The 20,418-nt window shown below is 46.0% G+C and overlaps 1 protein-coding gene across 2 annotated transcripts in view; it reads left to right on the top strand.

The window, feature by feature from the left end:
- PHF12 (PHD finger protein 12) overlaps nucleotides 1-20,418 on the top strand; it is a 412,981-nt gene that overhangs the window by 343,861 nt on the left and 48,702 nt on the right. For both annotated transcript variants that reach the window (XM_078680081.1, XM_078680083.1), the window contains exon 10: nucleotides 13,302-13,421. In XM_078680081.1, coding sequence (XP_078536207.1) covers nucleotides 13,302-13,421 — 120 coding nt within the window. The remainder of the gene's footprint in view (nucleotides 1-13,301; nucleotides 13,422-20,418) is intronic.

The raw sequence follows: 20,418 nt of genomic DNA on the forward strand, positions 1-20,418 counted from the left end.
TATTTCCACATTCCCATTCACACAGCTCATAGAAAGTATCTCAGATTTGTACTAGACGGTCAGCACTATCAATTCCAGGTACTTCCATTCGGAGTCACAACAGCACCAAGAGTGTTTACCAAGTTCCTAGCAGTAGTAGTAGCAGCACACTTAAGAACACAGCACGTCTTCTCATATCTCGACGACTGGCTCATAAAAGCCAGCTCATACAGTCAGTGTGTACAACACACTCACACTACCATCCAATTACTCCACGAGTAAACCACACCAAGTCCCATCTGGAGATGGGCTGTACCTCTAAACATCTTCCTCTTAGCGTAGCATGTTCCAGGGGTACAAAACACCATAGCAGATCTGTTAAGCCATCTGACGCAACAGATCCACGAGTGGGAACTTCATCCACAAGTTCTTCAACCGTTCTTTCAGATGTGGGGACAACCCCAGATAGACTTCTTCGCCACCCACAAACGCAAAATGCCCAAACTTCGCCGCTAGATATCCACATCCGCTGTCCAAAGGCAATGCGATATGGATGAACTGGTCCGGCAAATTTGCATAAGCTTTTCCACCTCTACCACTGCTTCCACTAGTAGTGCTCAAACTACAGCAACATTACCTGACTCTCATTCTATTTGCTCCAACTTGGGCCAGACAACCGTGGTACACCACACTGCTGCAACTTTCTGTAGTACCGCACCAAAAGCTCTGCCTGTCTCTACGCTTCCTAACCCAGAAGCATGGAGAGATCAGACACCCGGACCCAGTTCAGCTCAACCTAGCAATCTGGCTCCTGAGGTCCTAGAGTTCGGTTACCTTAACCTTCCCCCTGACTGTATGAACGCTATTAAATAAGCTAGACGTCCCACCACTTGGGCATGTTATGCAGCCAAGTGGAAACATTTTGTAATATACTGTCATAACAACAACTTCAATCCTCTAGATGTGTCTATTCAACACATCATAGGATACTTACTACACCTCCAAAGATGTAACTTAGCGTACACATCTATTAGACTGCATCTTGCTGCCATTGCATACCTACAAAATAGACCACATCTATCACTTTTTAGAGTACCTGCCATATAGGCTTTTATGGAGGGCCTCAAAAGAATAATTCCTCCCAGAGCACCACCTTCACCTGTGTGGAATTTAAACATTGTTCTCACACGGTTAATGGGGTCTCCTTTTGAACCTTTACTTAAATGTGAACTGCAATTCTTAACTTGGAAAGTCGCTTTCCTAGTAGCTATTACTTCTGTGAGAAGAGTTAGTGAGCTACAAGCATTGACCATTCAAGAACCTTTTCTCCAAATGCATCATAATAAGGTTGTTCTCCGAACCGATCCTAAATTCCTTCCAAAAGTCATTTCGCCCTTCCATCTCAATCAATCTGTAGAGCTGCCCGTATTCTTCTCGCAGCCACAGTCGCAGAAAGAGCTCTTCATACCTTAGATGTCAAAAGAGCATTGCTTTACTACATTGAAAGAACACAACCTTTTCGTAAAGCTAAACAACTTTTTGTGTCTTTTTCACCACCGCAGAAAGGCAACCCCATATCAAAATCTGGGATAGCTAGGTGGATTGTCAAATGCATACAGGTTTGCTACCACAAAGCTAAACGTACATTATCTATCCCTCCTAAAGCCCATTCTACAAGAAAGATAGGGGCTTCAATGGCATTTTTAGAGAACATTCCCTTAAATGTAATCTGCAAAGCAGCTACATGTCTACACCGCACACATTCACAAAACACTATTGTGTAGCTAACTAAACAACAAGCTACTGTGGGCCAGGCTGTACTCAAAACACTGTTTCAAACTACTGCAACAGATACGGGTGGTCGCTGCTCAGAGTGGGTACTGCTGTACAATCTATCCACAGTTTGTAATCTGCAGCTCATATGCCTCGAACTGAAAATGCTACTCACCAGTATGCATCTGTTCTTGGCATGTAGATCTGCAGAGTTACACTTGCCCACCCGCCTCCCCGGCTACCTTTATCTGTTCCAGTATTATCTTAATTAAATACAGCTTACATGAGCATCCTTCCTGTTTCTTACAAAACTCCATCATTTTCCTGCTGGCGAAAAACAATCTAAGGATGGAGCCGATGCCCATGCGCAGTGTAATCTGAAGGATGAGTCGCCTATCCCGTGACTTCCAAAGACTTTTCAGGACAAAAACAACTGCAAACATCCGGGCCCAACACTAGGTGACGATCTATGCACAGTGTGTAACTCTGCGGCTCTACATGCCAAGAACAGAATGCATACTGGTAAGTAGCATTTTCCTTATTGATTTTAAAAGGAACCTCAAATTTACATTGGCAGCAAAATCAAGTTCAAGAACTGAATAATATACAATCATAAGGATGATTGCAGAGACCTGTAAATCATTCTTCAGGAAGGAGTCGTGCATGGAGTTACCATGACTCCTATAAACACACACACACACCCCTCAGGACAGTAGATTGAACCATTTACCCCAAATGTTTCCGAACAGTTCCGGGCAGCCCTGGGCTTCAAAGAGCGGGGCCGACGCGGCCCCGCCCGTTTTTCTCAAGTGTGGCACTTCCGCAAAACGGGCGGGGCCGCATCGGCCATTGGCCGACGGCAGCACTGGGCAGGTAGTGCTGCCGTCCGCCAATGGCCGACGGCAGCATGGAAGGGGTTAAAACCCATGCAGGTTCTCATGAAGGAAAATATTTATTTTGTGATTTATGTGGTATTTACATTGTATTACACAGTTTCTTCCTCTCTGAATCTCATGATTCCTCTAGTGCAGCGGTTCTTAAACCTTTTGACTACGGTGGACCCATACTGAATCATTACTGGAAGCCATGGACCTCGGTGTAAGCAGTATCGACCATTTGAACTTCATAATTATACACAGAAACTAGTATACTCAAATACATCAATTAAACATTTTATTTACTTCACATACAAAGAAACATGTATAGAAAAATCATAATTTTCATTTGTATGAGAAGGTTGGAGCTTTTCTGATTTAATTTTTTTTATTATTATTGACTCTAGCATATTGCTTTGCCTTTTTTTGCTCTTAATGCATGCTTTCTTTTTGTCAGTACTTCAGTTGTCTCCTGCCATCATCCATACTATATTGGGTTTGCTGTACTTGTTCTGCTCCACAAATCTAGCAATTGGTACCAAATTAACATTTAGCCTCCAGTTTTAAATTCCATCACATTTGCAAATCAATTATTTCTTGATGTATACTTTATTCATATCTAATATTATTTAATGTTCTAAGCAGTCACAGAACACTTAAGTAGACGCTATGGACCTACAGGCATCCATTGACCACACGTTAAGAATTGCTGAGCTAGTGTCTTGTCTGACAATAGCTGGAAGTTTGAATGATGTAACTAACATTATGCCAACCTTTAGTGTAAGGAGTCCGGTAAAGAGTTCATGTTTGTAAGCAAGTTTAAAGCTCTTGCTATCCTAGTTTCCCATTGCAGTTAGCTGTTGTAAAAGTGTATAAGCGCTAGTTGTCCTGTGGCTGAAAAGCTGTTATTCCTTCTCCCTGTGCGGAAGTGCTGTAGGGCATGCTTTTTTGGTGCTTGCTGCTGTGGAGAGTGCAGTAGGTAACAGTTCTGGCTGAGGGAAAAAGGCATACCTACTTTCTCAACCCATCCTATCAGGAAGTGCTTTAAGAGCTTTTAATTTTTGTAAACGGTTTACCATTAAATCACGTTAATATTAATGGACATCGTACATCTTGCACCGTGGACACTGCCTCAAGGGGGCTTAACACCAGGGTCCTTGTGAAACACCATGCCTTGCTTCCATATCTCAAGGTCTAAGCCAGAGGTTCAGCAGCATCTTCTAAGCCTCCCCTTCCATGGGGAGCACCCATTTGGGCCGCAGGTTGACGAGATGCTGGAGAAGATTAAGAAGGATACTGACATTACAAAATCAATTGATGCCCTTCAAACACTTTTTTCAAGGCAGCAGCTGCGTGGAAGGTCTAAGCCCACTTCACCTGATCCCATGCACTGCTGCCAGTGATTAAAGCAGTTATCCCATAAGCAGGCCTGCAAGGAGCACACCAGAGGTGCCTACAAGGGTAACAACAATAAAGGCGAGGGTAGAGGCTGCTCTTGCTTATAGCTACAATTGCCACATCCATGCAAAAGAGAGGAACACTCCTCCCTCTTTTGTATTCCAGCAATCAAAGCATTTCAGAGGGCCTTGATGGTCATCCCTCACAGAGTTCCCCTTACCCCTGTATGTAACTTCAGTGTGATCCTTCATTTTGTCCACGAAGACACAGGGTGGTTCACAGACCAATCCAAATTTTCTCTCCATGATGGTGTTCCCTTTCCACTTCAACCACCTCTGCAGCCAGATTAGCACAGGGAGCACCTCACACCCTAGATGTCAAATGCGCTGACATGTCTTTCATCAACAAGACCAAGCTCTTCTTTAGGCCCAGCTAGCTATTGGTAGCTTTAGCGAAACTTCACTAAGGCCACCCCTTTTTAAAGGCTGGTATTGCCTGATGGGTAGTCAAGTTCATCAGGACCTCTTACCATGAAGCCAATAAAGCCCCAGGTGTTGCCCCCAACACACTACGCACAAGAAAGATGCAGCCATGACCTTCTTTGGTTATATCCCAAGAGCTGACATATGTTAGACATCTTGTTGGTCATCACTGCACACATTCACATAGCATAATATTGTGTGGATATCTTAGCCTATCCGCAGGCTATGGTTTGACAGATAGCTCTTTTTGCAGTCTAACCAGAGCATGTGTATCTACAGCAACAAATGCTATGGATGGAAAATGTTACTTTCCCTGTATGCATATGTTCGCAGTATGTAGTGCTGTAATTTCAAATGCACCTACCATCCACCTTCCCATTTGCTTGTGGCTCTATTTGCCGATCTCCGCTTTCACTATTTAACTTACTTTCACAATACACATGACACTCCATACCTGCATTCATTCGGCACCCCATATTTACTCTCACAAGCTGTGCGAACGTGAAGTCTGTGCTGAGATGCATTGCCTACTAAGGAAGTAGCGACAGTGTGTTAGAACTGGCTATTTCTGGTAGGCTAAGGCTGACGCCAAAGCCAGGCAGAAACCACCATTCTAGTCAGGGCGAGGGAGTCACCAAGATAACCCCTGCTCACCCCCTTGGTAGCTTGGCACGAGCAGTGAGGCTAAACTCGGAGGCAATGTGTAAAGCATTTGCGTCAGCACACAACAGCAATAACAACAACAACAAAGGAGTTTATAAAGCGCCTGGTGACGCCATCACGGCGTGTCCCCGCGCTGAGAAAGAAATCAGGTGCATAGATGGAGTTACAGAGAGAACAGGTGAGTTTTCAAGCTTTTCCTGAAAGCAGTCTCCGAGTCCGCAAGTCTAATCTCCATAGGGAGAGCATTCCATTCTTTGGCGGCCATAGCCCGAAAAGAGTGGCCACCCATTCTGGCCTTCCTGATACGGGGTACTGTGAGCAAGCCAGTTCCCCTGGAGCGAAGAGTTCTATTGGGCTCATAGGGAATGGCTAAGTCTTTCATGTAGGAAGGAGCTTTTTGGGAGATGATCCTATAGCATATTAATAATGCTTTAAAAAGAATTCTCTTTTTTATGGGTAGCCAGTGGAGGGTATCTAGAGAAGGTTTGGAAGGGGCTCTCTTGGGAAGCCTAAGGACTAGACGTGCTGCTGTGTTCTGCAGGACTTGAAGTCTCCTGATGTTTTTTTGCGATGTTCCGAGCAGAAGCACATTCCCATAGTCTATTCTGGAAGACACGAGCGCTTGGGTCATGGTGCGCCTTGCTTCAAGAGGGAGGAGATCCAGGGTGCGGTTAAGGGTCTTTAAGACCCCGTAGCATTTACCGACCACCCTGTTCACGTGGCAGTCGTAGGAGAGTTTAGGGTCAACCCAAATCCCCAAATTTTTGGCTGCTTCACAGGGGGTGGGTAGCGGTCCCAGACAAGAAGGCCACCACTCCTTGGTCCAGCTAGAATCCCTACCTCCCATAACAAGAACCTCTGTTTTCGAGCCATTAAGCTTCAGGCAGTGTTGGGTCATCCAAACCGCCAGAGCTTGCATGCAAGATTTAAAGTTGTCAGAAGAAACAGAGGGAGCTTGAGATAGGGAGATGAGAAGTTGGGTATCGTCGGCATATGAGACTAATTCAATGCCGAACGATTGAACAACTTCAGCCAGAGGGGCCATATATAGATTGAAGAGGGTGGGGCTCAGGGCAGAGCCCTGAGGCACCCCCTGTTCCAAGGCAATGCTGTCAGAGAGAGAAGCACCTCTCTGAACCTGAAAGCAGCGGTTGGTGAGAAATGCCTTTAGCCAACCCAAAGCTTCCTGGGTGACCCCGGCTTTGTTCAGACACTGTAGCAAGATGGAGTGTGCTACAGTGTCGAACGCCGCACTCAGGTCCAGCATTATAAGTGCCATGGTCTGTCCTGCATCTACACCTGCCCGTAGGGTTTCTGTCGCTCTCAGTAGGGCGGTTTCGGTAGAATAGCCTGCCCTGAAACCTGATTGGGAGCTGTGAAACGCACCATTGGATTCTAGATGGGCCATAAGTTGGCTATTAGCTATTTTCTCAGCCACCTTCGCTAAGTAGGGTAACAGCGAGATGGGCCGGAGATTTTCCAGAGTGTCCTGACTGATGTTGGGTTTCTTCTTTATCGGCAGCACAATAGCTTTTTTCCATTCCATAGGGAGGGTAGCCGTAGAGAAAGAAAGTTGGAGGATGTGCCTGAAATGATACTCGAGGACTTCTAAACTAGCTGTGAGTATCTTGGGGGGAGCAGGGTCCCGGGGCGAGCCAGACTTAATGCTCCTACAGATGCTGGTAAGAGCAGTAGTGTGAGGAACAGAGAAACTGGTCAGACATTTTTTTGTATGGATGAGCTCCAAATTTTCAGTAAAATCAGATCCTGAAAGCAGGTCGGTGGAGAAATTAGAATAGATGGTAGTAATTTTATTAGCAAAGTATTTGGCAATATCATTGCATTTCGCCACCGAATCATTAAGGGCATTGCTCTCGTTGGTGACTACTGAGATTTCCTTAAAAAATTTTAAAAAGCTCCTTGGAGGAGTTTTCTGCTTCACCTATACGGGTCTTATAGTGTAGAGCTTTAGCGGAACGGATCAATTTATAGTATTTTGCTTGCTCATTTTTATAAAGGGCTTTAGCAGTGGGGCAGAAGTTGACACGCCAGTCTCGTTCCAATTTTTTACAGGCGGTTTTAGCATCTTGAAGTTCAGCTGTAAACCATGGGGAAGGTTTCCTCAATTTCTTGTTGGTCAATGATCTACGGATGGGAGCCGTTTCATCCAGGACCGTGAGGATCATATTTTTTAGACAAGTATAGGCGGTCTCACAGTCGGAGCCTTTAGGGGGTCCAGCCAGTTCAAGCTTGTCGGTGAACGTTTTGGGATTAAAATTTTTCCATTTGCGACAGCAATAGGTCTGCAGGTTTTCATTTTTGACTGCCGTTTCAGTTGCTAATATATGTAAGGGGACCACAAAATGGTCAGACCAGGGCACTGGCACAGGAGGAAGCACTTTTACTCCGTTCCAGTTGCTAAATACTGGATCGAGCAGGTGACCCTGTCTATGGGTGGGACTTTGATGTTTCAGATCTAGCTGCAGAGACAGTAATTCTGCTAGTATGCTGGTGGCGTTTTTGTCCCCAGCATCATCAAAGTGTATATTCATGTCTCCTAGCACCAAAAGTCTAGATTTCCTTAAAGTAAGATGGGCTGTGGCCTCTATAAGGCTGCATGTAAAATCAAACAGTCTACCCGGGGGTCTGTATAGAAGAATGCCCGATAGGGAATATTTAGGGCTCACCATAATGGTAAAGGATCCAGCTTCGCAGCGATCAATATTCACCGGCGATAAAGAGCATTCAAAGGGGGCTCTGACGGCAATGGCTATTCCGCCTCCCCTACCATTCTGCCTATCGAGCCTGACGAGGGAGTATCCTGGAGGCATCGCCTCGATGACGTCGGGATCGGAGTGCTCACCCAGCCAGGTTTCGGTCAGAAATAGGATCTCAAGAGCTTCATCCTCAAGGAGGTGATAAATTTGGGTGTTATGTTTGCTTAGAGATCGACAGTTAAGTAGTGCAGCTTTTAAAACACTTTTATGGGGGGTGTCGGAGGAGCCAGTGCTAGGTGTAAAATGGCACACTGAACAATCATGTACTGATAGCGCCTCCATAGAGTGTAAACAAGATGGCGCGCGAGCAGGGCGTAGGCTGAGTAAAGTATGTTTGTCATACCGTAAAGGAGGGGGCAGGGATTGACCAGGGTTTCTGGCCCCGCGCCCCGTCCGGTCGCGGACGGGCGCAGACGGGCTTGCCTTTGGCGCGCCTTCGGCGCGCCGCCGGCGCGCCCGCTGCGCCCGTCCGCTGCGCCTCCGGGGGATAGACTCCATTTATGTAGTGGCCGGGGGCGGGAGGGTGGGAGGGGCCTAGCGCTGAACTGGTGTCCCTGTCCCAGCTCCTCACGCAAGATGGTGACCCTCCAGGCAGCGTCCAATCGGCTGCTGGGGGTAGAGTCAGGCAACAGCTGCTGGTTCCAGCAGGTTCCGATTTTGGGGAGCTAATAAACAGCTAAGGCGGCGAAATTACAAGCGCTAATCAGGGGCACAATAATCAGTGACTCAAACAGAAAATGCACGCAGTTTAAAAAATCGGCGAGAATAAAAACAGCACAGTGATTAATTCTGCAGTCCCGGCTTTCCGCCTCAGGACGAATTTTTAAGCACTCCTGCACAACAATTAACAATCAATTGGAGTGAGGGGAGCAAAGCTTTTTGTAGTGGCCGGGGGCGGGAGGGTGGGAGGGGCCTAGCGCTCAACTGGTGTCCCTGTCCCAGCTCCTAGGCACACCACAAAAGGAACTCCACACAAGGTTATATTAAAATAACTTTTGTATTGTCAAAACATATCAGATAGAATCACACATATACATTGTGCCAACTGGCACGGGCAATATTCACATGGGATTATTTACACAGGACAGGGCCACATGGACCACTGTCCTAATCAACACCTTTAGAAATAGTACTTTGTAGATCATAGAAAATAAGATATAAAACAAAATAACAGTTATGAATCACATCCAGTAACTACTGGGAACAGGTAAGTACCACCTACGCAACCCTAACCACCTTAGGAGAATGTCACGCCAGGGACCAGGACCTCACTAGGACCACCTGTATTACAAAGAACAACCACCTAAGAATAAAATACATATAGGGGTATAAACAAGAACACATTACCCATGATGCATGAAACGCATTCAGAGGAGTAATAAAGAAAAACACATGATGCATAAACCTACACCTTCAGCGGTGTTAAGAACAAAGCACATGATGCAATAAAATACATTCAGAGGTACAGCGCAAGAAGACATATGATGCCTAAAACATTCAGAGGTGGAGCGCAGGGAAAGAAAGACAACTCAATAGCGCAAAGACACATGATGCCTAAAACATTCAGAGGTGCAAGGAAAAACCACACAATTGCGCAAAACCTACATAAACCACCACCTGTGGCAGTCCCTAGGCCAACTGGCCTTGTTGGGGCTAGGACGCCCTGTGTCCCAATGTCAGGGGCCTAAACGGTGCAGGTGCCCACTACTTGCTGGGCACCTGTGAACATCCCAAGACCTAAACGGTGCAGCTGCCCACTAATTGCTGGACAGCTGGGAAATAAAAACTGCAACAGGGTCCTCACTGACCCTTAGGCGCAAACTGCGCCACTGCTGAGCCACACAGGCTCTGGAGACACTCGTGTCCACGTTGGAGCCACATAGGCTCTAAAAACACTGGTCAAACGTTGGAGCCACACAGGCTCTGAAAACAACTATGCCCCCTTGAGCCTCGCTGGGCTCGTGAAACAAGTATGCGGGCAGGGAGCCTCGGGGCTCTACGCAAAGAAATGCCCCCTCAGAGCATTCTCAGGGCTCTATACACGTTGGGGTGACCCACTGCCAACCGGGGCCGCCCTTGAAGCCCTCGTGGCTTCACACTGACCATGGGCGCGAGCTCGCGCTACTAGGGGGCGGGGGGGGGGGCGAACACCGACAATGTGTCCCGGCGCCCCTCCCTTTCATCTGCCCCACTCACCGGTCCAGCGCGCCAGTCTTCTTGCTCTCCCTGGGGCTCCCTCAGCACACGGGAGCCCCAGCAGCAGGCCACGCTTCCTCCTCTCTTCCCGGGGTCTCCCCCGCTCGAGGCTGCATTCCCGGTCTCCCTCTCCACACGGGAGACCGGCAACGAGGGCGGAACAACAGGCTTCCTTGGGGTCGACCAATGAGGTCGCGGCTCCACAGACGAGCCCCTCCTGACGTCACAGCTTCTGCCGGCAATGCGGCCATTAGGAGCGCGACTCTCGGGGACAGGCCTCCTGCAATGGCCAATCAGAGCGCGGCTCCTATCGGCGAAGGACCAATCAGGTCGCGGCCCCTTCGTTTCTCTCTCCGCGGCTTCTAGTCAATTTCAGGCCCCCAGGCCGCGGCGGTTAGAACACAGGGCAATGCCGGGTGGGCACCGGCTTTAAATACTTAATCAAATCGAGGTGGGCACTCGATAGGCTCCATAATCCTGGGCCAATGCCGGGTGGGCACCGGCCAAAGCGCTCCCCAGCCCTAAAATCAAATACAGCGCCTCTGAGCGCTAGGGGCAAAGATAAAGCGCTCCTCAGCGCTAGGGGGAAATAAAGCGCTCCAAAGCGCTAGCAAACAGGCAGAGCGCGCTCAGGGGGAAGCACAGCGCTTCCTGCAGGAAAATGCAGCTTCTCCATGCTGCAAAAAGGTCCCAGGGGGCAAAGCCAAGTCCCCCCATCAGCCCAAGCAAGGCAGAGGGGTCCCCCAAGAGTCCAGGAAAGTCCATCAGGTGTCCAGGGGCTGGGCAGGGCCCAGGGATTCCCCTGAGCCCAAGCAGCAGCACTCCCCTGGCAGATTCAAGTCCAAAAACAAGAACATTTTGGAAGGGGACACAGCCCCTTCTTATACACAGAAAAGTCTTTGAAGTCTTTGTGCAGACAGTGTGAGAACCAGCTAGAACTGGTTATAATAATAATAATAATAATCCACATTTGTATAGCGCACAATCACCCGTTAGGGTCTCTAGGCGCTGGGGGCCGTCGGGAAGATTAAGCAAGCTATTGCCCAGAGTCACATGGTGCTGGGCCAACCTGCCGCCGGAGCCGGGGATCGAACCCTGATCCCCAGATTCCAGCGTCAGTCGCCCTGGCCGCGGCGCCACACCTCTCCCCATATATAGGGAAGTCCTGTCAGTATCAGGGACAGAGGTGACAGTCGCCCAGCGGGGGGGGGTGGAGCCAGCATTGTGGCAGGCAGGCACAGCCTCACTCACTATCAGGTGCGACCTCCACCCACTTCCTTGGCAGCAGATGCTGCCTTTCATCCACGGGCTGACTCAGACAACCTCCTGGGGGCTCTGCAGCCCCTGTCACCCTCAGACCAGACAGTCAATCCACAAGCAGGCTCAGGCACTCTGGGCCAGGCTCACCAGCCAATCACACGCCAGGCACAAATTACACAAATATACCACTTTCTCAAAGTGGCACTTCTAGACTAGACACAACCATGCCGCATACACCATTAAGCAGCATTCAACCTCTCGAGTTCGCACATATCAAACTCGACCCTGCACTCCCCACACGACCGTGCACTCCCCACACATCAGGAACTACCATGGGCATACATATTCCCCATTCATTCCTATGGGAGGGCAGGTCACTCACCACACATACACAGAGAGCACACGCACTTTACACTGTACCACAGTGAAAAAGTGCGCAAAGGCCTAAAACCATCAACACTAGGTCCCAGAAACAGGCTAGGAAAAAGCAAAAAAAAAGTTTCGGGGTGAACCTGCCAAAAGGGCCAGGTCCAACACAGTGCATCCCATGATTTGAAAACTATTTTTGAAGAAAAACAACTTGCAGACCTCTGAACCTAAAATTAAATGACAAGGAGTTTGGCGAGCATGTGAATCCACAGCACATGACGCTACGAGCAGATGCTTAGAGGGCAAGTAATATTATTGTATATATATATATACACACACACACACATATATATATATATATATATATATATATATATATCACCTCCAGTCTCTTCCCCGCAAAAAGAAGAGCGTGACCAACTACGGGGGATACAAACAGTTGGCTTTTATTGATGTTGCAAGCGCTGGCAAGCAAAAGGGTCCCTGAAACGTTAGGCAGACGCGTTTCAGACTTCGTTTATCCTTCCTCAGTGCCCGTTTCAAATTGTGTCCTTCTTGTTACCTGGGGTACAGTGCTCCGTTGTTTTTAGAGCCGTGGCCACTCCCCTTCCTGTGACCACTCGCCCCGCCTTTGCCTCACAGGTGTCAGGCACCTCGCGCTGCTCCTGCAGCCCAACAGCATGCTCGGCGATGTAGTACACCGATTGCGCTCCTACAGTGAAGAGATATATATATATGTCATTATTTGCAGTAAGTGTCTTGTTTTGCTGATCTTAACAAAATTTTACTCTGGATTTCCAGCTTAGTTTTGAATCTAGAAAAAAGCGAATAATTTCGCTTTCAAAACCAAGCACGTAAAATGTAATATACTCCTAGCCAGATAATAAAGGTTTGCTGAGGACACTAACAAGAGGTTCAACTGGTGGTATCTCTATATCAGTGCATGGAAACATCTGTGGCAAGGTGTTAAGTCTCTGGAGTCTGTGTAAGCAGTAGTACAGCTCCTGCATATCCTTCCTTTCAGTGCTGGTGGCACTTTATGGAAAAATGTAACCCTGTCTGTAGGTCATGAACTTGCAGTTTCAAGAGTCTAATCTCTCTTGCTATGAGACATTTTGAAGATTGGAATTCTACATGAACTGTAGCTAGTCACTTGTACAGGCTGTGTCTTGCAGAGGTCTCTCTAGATAATTTGTTAGGAGTACTGATTCCATGAAAGGTCCTTCAGACCCGCCTCCCAACAACATGTTCTGTAGTAATGGCTTTGAAGTGATGGCCATGAGGTTGTGCAAGGGAAGAGGGTGGAGTACCAAGTCTGACTTCCACTAATGGAGGTAGTTACCGGGTGGCATAAGTGTGTTGGCATGTGAACTCTTTCACCTACTTTAGTCCTATGCTGTCTCAACACATTTTACTGTAGACAGTAGAGGGTACACTTGTAACTCTTGGCAGTGGCTAAAATCATGAATACAAGTTTAGAAAGCGAACAGTGAAGTGCACCATTGATGGTATTATTCTTTTTTTTCTAGAAGGTAAGATCAGCCCCACCAGCTTACTTGGAAGTGCTTTAAATATTCCCTTTACGTCAAACTCAGCATCTGTGACAGACCTCACCAACACTCTGAGATCGTACATGGATGGCAGTGGCGGTGAGTGTGCGCCTGTGCTTCTAAATGACCAAGTATGGTCCATATTATTCCTGTACTTTTTCATCTTTTACGTGCAAAATCCATTGTATAATAACTCGGTACCTCTTTACCTTTGCTTCCTACTAAATAATTATATTCAAAATATCTATTTCCACAGTACTTAATGGTGCGTCGTAGGACATTTGATAGTCATAAACATTAGAATTTCACTTTCGCAACTATATATATGCACACACACAAACACATATATTTTTATGTAATGGATATATGGTTACTGAAATAAACAAACTTAAAGTGGAGTTATACATTAATACATTAGTAAGATTTTAACGCAGTATAAAAAAATCTAAGAAATTAATTGAAGAAGTACTACCACTTAAAAATTGTAAAGACAAAGTTAACCAGTTATACATAACTGAAAGCAGTATCATTTGAACCACCATTTCAGATATCGTCTGTGATGTAAAATGTGAGGTCATAAACAGTGCATCGCAGCAGTGCAAGTTAAACTTTTGTTAGTTACGATAATGTGCTAAGTTGCCTGATTTTTTCTTTCTTAAACTGAAGTGCTTTTTCAGCAAATATTATGTTTAATGGGGAGCTATTCCAACAGATATGAGGTACACTGATGGGCGCCTTCTTTTGCATAATGGCTGGTGGGAGTAGCAGATTGACCTTCTTATATTTCATGAAGAGGTGGATAAGCATGTCCTACATTGGATTTGATTTATCAACTATCTATTTATAGTATGGAAGGGCTCAAAAGAGTGCCAAAATGTTTCTAGGTAAAATTGAAATCAATAAGCTCAATTTGCATTTTACTACCATGTTGAGCACGAATGAGGTCAAGTTCTTAGATCTTACGATCTACATCAAAGGAATCAGGCTTCTAACAAAATTGAACAGAAAACTGACAGATAAGAATACGGTGTTACACTCTGCAAGTTTCCATCCACAAAATTTAATCCGAAACCTCCCTTATGGGGAATGCTTAAGATACCAGCACAACTGAAGTGTGGAATTAGAGGAAGAAACGGCAGTCATTGACCTCGGAGACAGATTTTAAAGCAAGAGGATACACCAATGAGATTGCATTGAAAATGACGTAGTCCAAGCCAAATCCAGGCCCAGCAAATTGATCTTGTTTAAGAGAGTAAAAACAGAAGCATAATCCAGTGGATCCACATTTTAGGCTTATTACCACTTACAGCAAGTAAGAACAAGCGAATAGAGCAATTATGAAAAAATATTGGCATTTGTTTAAGAACTACCCCCATATTGGGCTAAGCAGCCCCATGTAGAGCAGGCATCACCTTCAGATGAGCCAGAGACATAAGACAGGACCTAGTAACTAGTAGCCCTGAAAGTAGAAAAGAGATTAAACAGACATGGCTCACGAACATAAAGGGGCTTCCAGAAGTGCCGGATGTGTAATGCTTGTCAACATAGCAAAAATAAAACACTGTGCAGCTTATCATTGACAGCCTGTGTCAAATATATTAAGGGACAGTATAATTGCAAAACTGAATATGCTATATACATGCTGAAGTGCTCATGCCATCTAGCATATATAGGGAGTACCATATTAGCATTGCATAAAAAAGTAATACAGCACTTTGAAACCATCAAAAATCATGATATGACATATCCGGTAGCCTGACACTTCGAGGAGCACCACAATGGCCAAGTGGCTAAATTGACTTACTGTATATTGGATGCAGTACCAGCAAATATACAAGGTGGTGACCGGGAAAGAAAGCTTAGACAATTGGATTCGAGGTACATTATTAAAATGAACAACAAAACCCCAGGAGGTCTAAATATAAAAAGTTCTGCACGCAGCTGTAATTAGTTTCCTTGGATTTATAAATGCAAATGCCCCCCTTTTTAAAACAGTTAAAAGTAAAAAAAAAAAAAAAAACATAGAAATTAAATCAATTTTGCTTTTAGGTGCAACAGTTTTTAAAGCCACTGTAAGGTAGATTAAACACACACAGTAACACACAGATTTGAAGCAGACTGAATCAGAGCACATACGAGTAGATGCATGTATTTTAATATAGTAAGTAATTTAAATTCAAAATATATGCCCACTATGTCTTAATTCCAAGATTATAATCAACTCTGTACGCTCATTAGATTAAAAAAATAAGGTGCGTTTATGCCAGAGATGATCATTTAAATATAATTTTTGGTGAGGGGATAATATCACAAAAAATCCTGATTAATTGATGATAGTCAATGGAATTTTCCAGATAGATGGCTTGATAAATGTCAGTGGTTTTTAAGAATTGTGAATAACCTAAAAGGATTGTTGGAAATGTAGGTAGTTTTAAAGTAATATCGTATTGCATTATATCTGCTGCCAAACCCCTGCTGTGCACCTCTCCCTTTGGCCGTGCGAAGGGGTGAGGGTGGTTGGCCAGCATTTTCTTTTACCTGCTTAAAGGGTTTTCTTTTTTGTCTTGTGGGATTCTCACAGGTATCGCCTGGGACCACACGGAGCTGCGCCGGGACCCTCCCTCCCCCCCAAACAAGGACTCGGGTCAGGGGAATCCTAACCTGTCCCCTTCCATATGTTTTTGAACATTTTCAGTACTCTGGGACAGTGTCCCCGAATCCTGGTATGGCAGCCACAAACTTTTTCTTCATGTTGCAGGCGCCAATCACATTGCTCTGTCCCGTGGGATCCCGCTGGCCCGTCCAATCAAACCATTTTATTGTGCCAAATGGTCGCTTGGCTAAAACTTGCTATGTATTTTTTACCTAACTTCCTCTCAAATTGTTGAATAGAATTACACCTAATGGCAAAAATCACACTTTCTATGTAAAGATCTAGCTTTCTGCCAAATTTGGTGTAATTCTGTTCAGCCTTTTTTCTTATGTTGTCTGATTTTTCCTATGGAAAAAGCATGTGGGGGAAAAGTGTGTTGCCCCCGCCTGCACTTTTGCTTGGTCCCGGCTTGATTAATTATTCGGAAACTCTCCAGAAAACAGCTAAGCTGGATGTACTTTTTGGGAATGTTTCATGAAGATGCGGCCAACGGCACCAAAGTTGTTAGTGAAACAAACTCTCTTCCTATGGAAGCTTAACTGCTACCTTAGATGCAGATACAGTAAGGAATAAAGTCTGATAGGCTTGCACTGCAAGACTTTAAAAAGCACCCTGTCCCTTAAGGTTCCAGGGGCTTCCACTATGTAAGAAAATGCCCTTTTTTTGCTTGGTTGCCCCCACTTTTTGCTAAACTGCTGATGTACTTTGACTGAGTGTGCCCTGGGTTGCTGCCACCCTTGTGCCCAAGGCCTATGTTCTTTCCCTAAAACTGCATTAAGACAAACCCGAATTGCCACTCTTCGGCCACAGGCCAGTACCTTGTAAATGGTACCAGAGGTACCAAGGGCATTGTGGCCAGGGAAGGCCTCTAAGGGCGGCAGCACTTATTGTGCCACCCTTGGAGGCCCTGTGCCTTTACATACACACACACACACACTTCCTTTGCAGGCTGCGTGTTTTGGTGCAGAACAAAGTGAAGAGTAGACATGGCACACATCCCTGTGTGCCATACCTACAACCCACTGCCCTGGCATAGGTCAGCCACCCTTAAAGCTGGGTGCACTATACCAGTGGTGAGAGTACAGGTGCATGAGCCCTGCACCCCTACAGTGTCTAAGCCAATTCTTAGATTTTGTAAATGCAGTAATGCCATCAAGAGTATTTGATGCTGGCTGTTTGTCATTACAAACTCCACAGCATCATAATGGCTTTACTGTAAACAGGGAAGTTTGGAATCAAACTTCGCATCACATTAAACCCACACAGATGCCAATGTGGGATTTAATAAAAAATGCACTCGGAGGGCATCTTATAGATGCTTCCTGAAAAACGACCTTACATCAGTGTCCAGGCTGAGTGGCTGCTCGCCAGCTGCCACCACCAGACATGTTTCTGGACCCTTGGGTCGAGAGCCTGCTGCTCTTGGGGATCTGAAACAATGCACATTCTGGGACGCTGTGCCAAGCCTCCTCCCCAAAGATGGACAGGGTCCACGAAGTGAAAGCTTCAATGGCTTGCTGCCTTTGTGTGCTTCCTCAGGCAACTGGCACCCACAGGTTCTGACCCCCACTTTGGGCGGGAGAACCGTCTGGAAAACCAAGTGTGAAAATCTGAGAGTAGTGTCAGCTGCTTTTGAAGATTCCCAGTTCAACAGCTGGTTACATTTCCTCTCTAATAGCTTTCATGGCATCTTCTAAACTTTCATGTTGACAGCAGCCAAATAGTCTCTCCAAGGCAGTCTCCTGCAAGGGATACATTTTCAGCATGGAGCTCCAACACAGTGTTACAGATGCTTCTGCCAGGTTTAGAGGTGCATCAAGTGCCTCTCTCCCTGCAGGGCCTTTGGTCAAAGGGGAGTGCCTCAATTCGGTTTCTTTGAAATTCACATCAATTCAGATGGACAGTCATGCATCCCTTGAACAAACTGAGGCACAAGGTTGAGGCTGTTATCACTGAAGATGCGTGAGATATGTTTGAGCGTATTGTTAATAGCAGTTCACATGCCAGGCGTTATGCAGTGGCAAGCATAAATCCTTTGCAGATTTTATGAAGATAACCATGAAGGGTTTTAGATAGTGGTTTCCCTCGAAATCTTCACCGCTTGGAGCTATCAAAAAGTATATCTATTCCCCATGTCTCGGAGAAAGAAATGGCAAGACTTTGCTTCCAGTTCCAGGTTCTCTGGGCATTTCTATTTTGGTGAATTGGTCGAAGGCCTTACTATAGTCAACACTTATCATCCAATTCCATTGATACCAATACTTATTTTGAAACTCTGGATTGTCAGGCAACATAAATCCTTATTGGTCAAGTCAATAGTGGTAACTAGACATGCACCAAATGTCAGTGAAACCAATGCAAGCTGAACATCCTCACCAGATTACAAGGTCAGGTACTCCATCTGAACATGACATCCTTGAAATTCTTCTCATGGGATGAGAGCAGACTATATGGTCATCAAAATTATCCCGAGATGTGCATGGGCATTCTAAAAAAGTATTACGGCCATTAACAAGAATTCCATGCTGCATCAAATAGATATTTTGCTTTTGATGTCACAAACAACGGCATGTTTAAGCATCAATTTTTTAATCAATATTTGAAACCTCAGATTCCTCGCCTTGTTAATACCCTGCCATGCTGGATCTGGATATTTTTCTCAGCAATTCGCCCGGGCAAAGGTAGGTGGCTTCGTGCATCTCCCCTGGGTTCAGCCCACCCTTAAAGTGACATCAGGGCCACATATCACCACTACCTCTGTGCGTCGACCTCACTTCCTTTCTTTCCGCTGGTTCCAATTCTAATTCACTCCCTTGATTCTGTCACTGACAGAAAATCTTCTTTACAGAATTTTTTCAAGTCTACAAGGGACATGTCTCCCCCCAAAAAGTAAACAATTTTTAAACTGTGCAAGGTATTGCCATAAACTGATGTCTGACGGACCCCCATGAGGTCCGTCCCTGGTATCTCAGCTCCTCACATGCTTTTAAATCGTGTGTCAACTGTGCTCAAATGAATCTGAAAGCCATTTGACATTGCGATGTTAAACTCTCACGGAACACCACAGAAAGGAGCAAAAGGCTTGATCTCTGTAACAGGCGCATTCCTGATCTTGAGGTTAATCCCTAGAAACCGCCCTTCCAAGTCATCAGGTAAATCAAATTCCAAAAAGAAGCATAATCAATCAAAGCGTGGCTCCCCTTCTTCCAACCACTCTTGTCTTGAGAAGTCATGCAGATATCAGGGGACGTCTCCTGCAACGGAACTGACACCTCAACTTGCCCTGATTCGGACAGTATTTACGGAAGCATTGGCGATGCCACAACCGATCCAAGCCTTCAAAGAGGCAATGTTCCGGATTTTTGTTATCTTTCCAAATCTCTCTAGTGCCCTTTCAGGCCCCACGGAACCTCACGTTGCCATCGTCGATGCTTCCCAGATGCAGACTCTCCCAGATGACCCCATTTCGGAACATGCCCTGTCTCCGGTGCCAATGCCTGCACATTCGGTGTAAAAAACACAGTTGATGGACAGAATGTAGAACAATGTCATACATTCACCCCAGTACAAGGATCTGGGCCTAAATCCATCGTTTTTTTGCACTCCACACCACTCTGGGTTAGACACTGGCTATATGCAAATCAGCTCTGACCCTGTGCCTCATGGGAACAGTCCAGTCTGAACTACCAAGCCATGTCTTTCCCAGACCGGAATCAAGCATCCAAGGACCGGTTTCTGGTTATCAGCCTTCATCAGCCTGGATAGCTTGACTCCAGTGGTGTGGAGAGCCTGGGACTCACGTCTGAGCATACCCAGCCCACTCGGGGTGAAAATTGCAAAAAACACAGTTGATGGACAGAATGTAGAACAATGTCATACATTCACCCCAGTACAAGGATCTGGGCCTAAATCCATCGTTTTTTTGCACTCCACACCACCCTGGGTTAGACACTGGCTATATGCAAATCAGCTCTGACCCTGTGCCTCATGGGAACAGTCCAGTCCGAACTACCAAGCCATGTCTTTCCCTTCCCAGACCAGAATCAAGCATCCAAGGACCGGTTTCTGGCTATCAGCCTTCATCAGCCTGGATAGCTTGACTCCAGTGGTGTGGAGAGCCTGGGACTCACGTCTGAGCATACCCAGCCCACTCGGGGTGAAAATTGCAAAAAACACAGTTGATGGACAGAATGTAGAACAATGTCATACATTCACCCCAGTACAAGGATCTGGGCCTAAATCCATCGTTTTTTTGCACTCCACACCACCCTGGGTTAGACACTGGCTATATGCAAATCAGCTCTGACCCTGTGCCTCATGGGAACAGTCCAGTCCGAACTACAAACATTCGGCGTGGCAACCCATACCATTCCCCTGGACGTTTTCACCGCAACGCTGAAGGAAGAACATATATTCCTATTGGACTAAAGTGAATGCACTGCA

Source organism: Lissotriton helveticus, chromosome 3_1 (genome assembly GCF_964261635.1).
Source record: "Lissotriton helveticus chromosome 3_1, aLisHel1.1, whole genome shotgun sequence".
Classification (NCBI taxonomy): domain Eukaryota; kingdom Metazoa; phylum Chordata; class Amphibia; order Caudata; family Salamandridae; genus Lissotriton; species Lissotriton helveticus.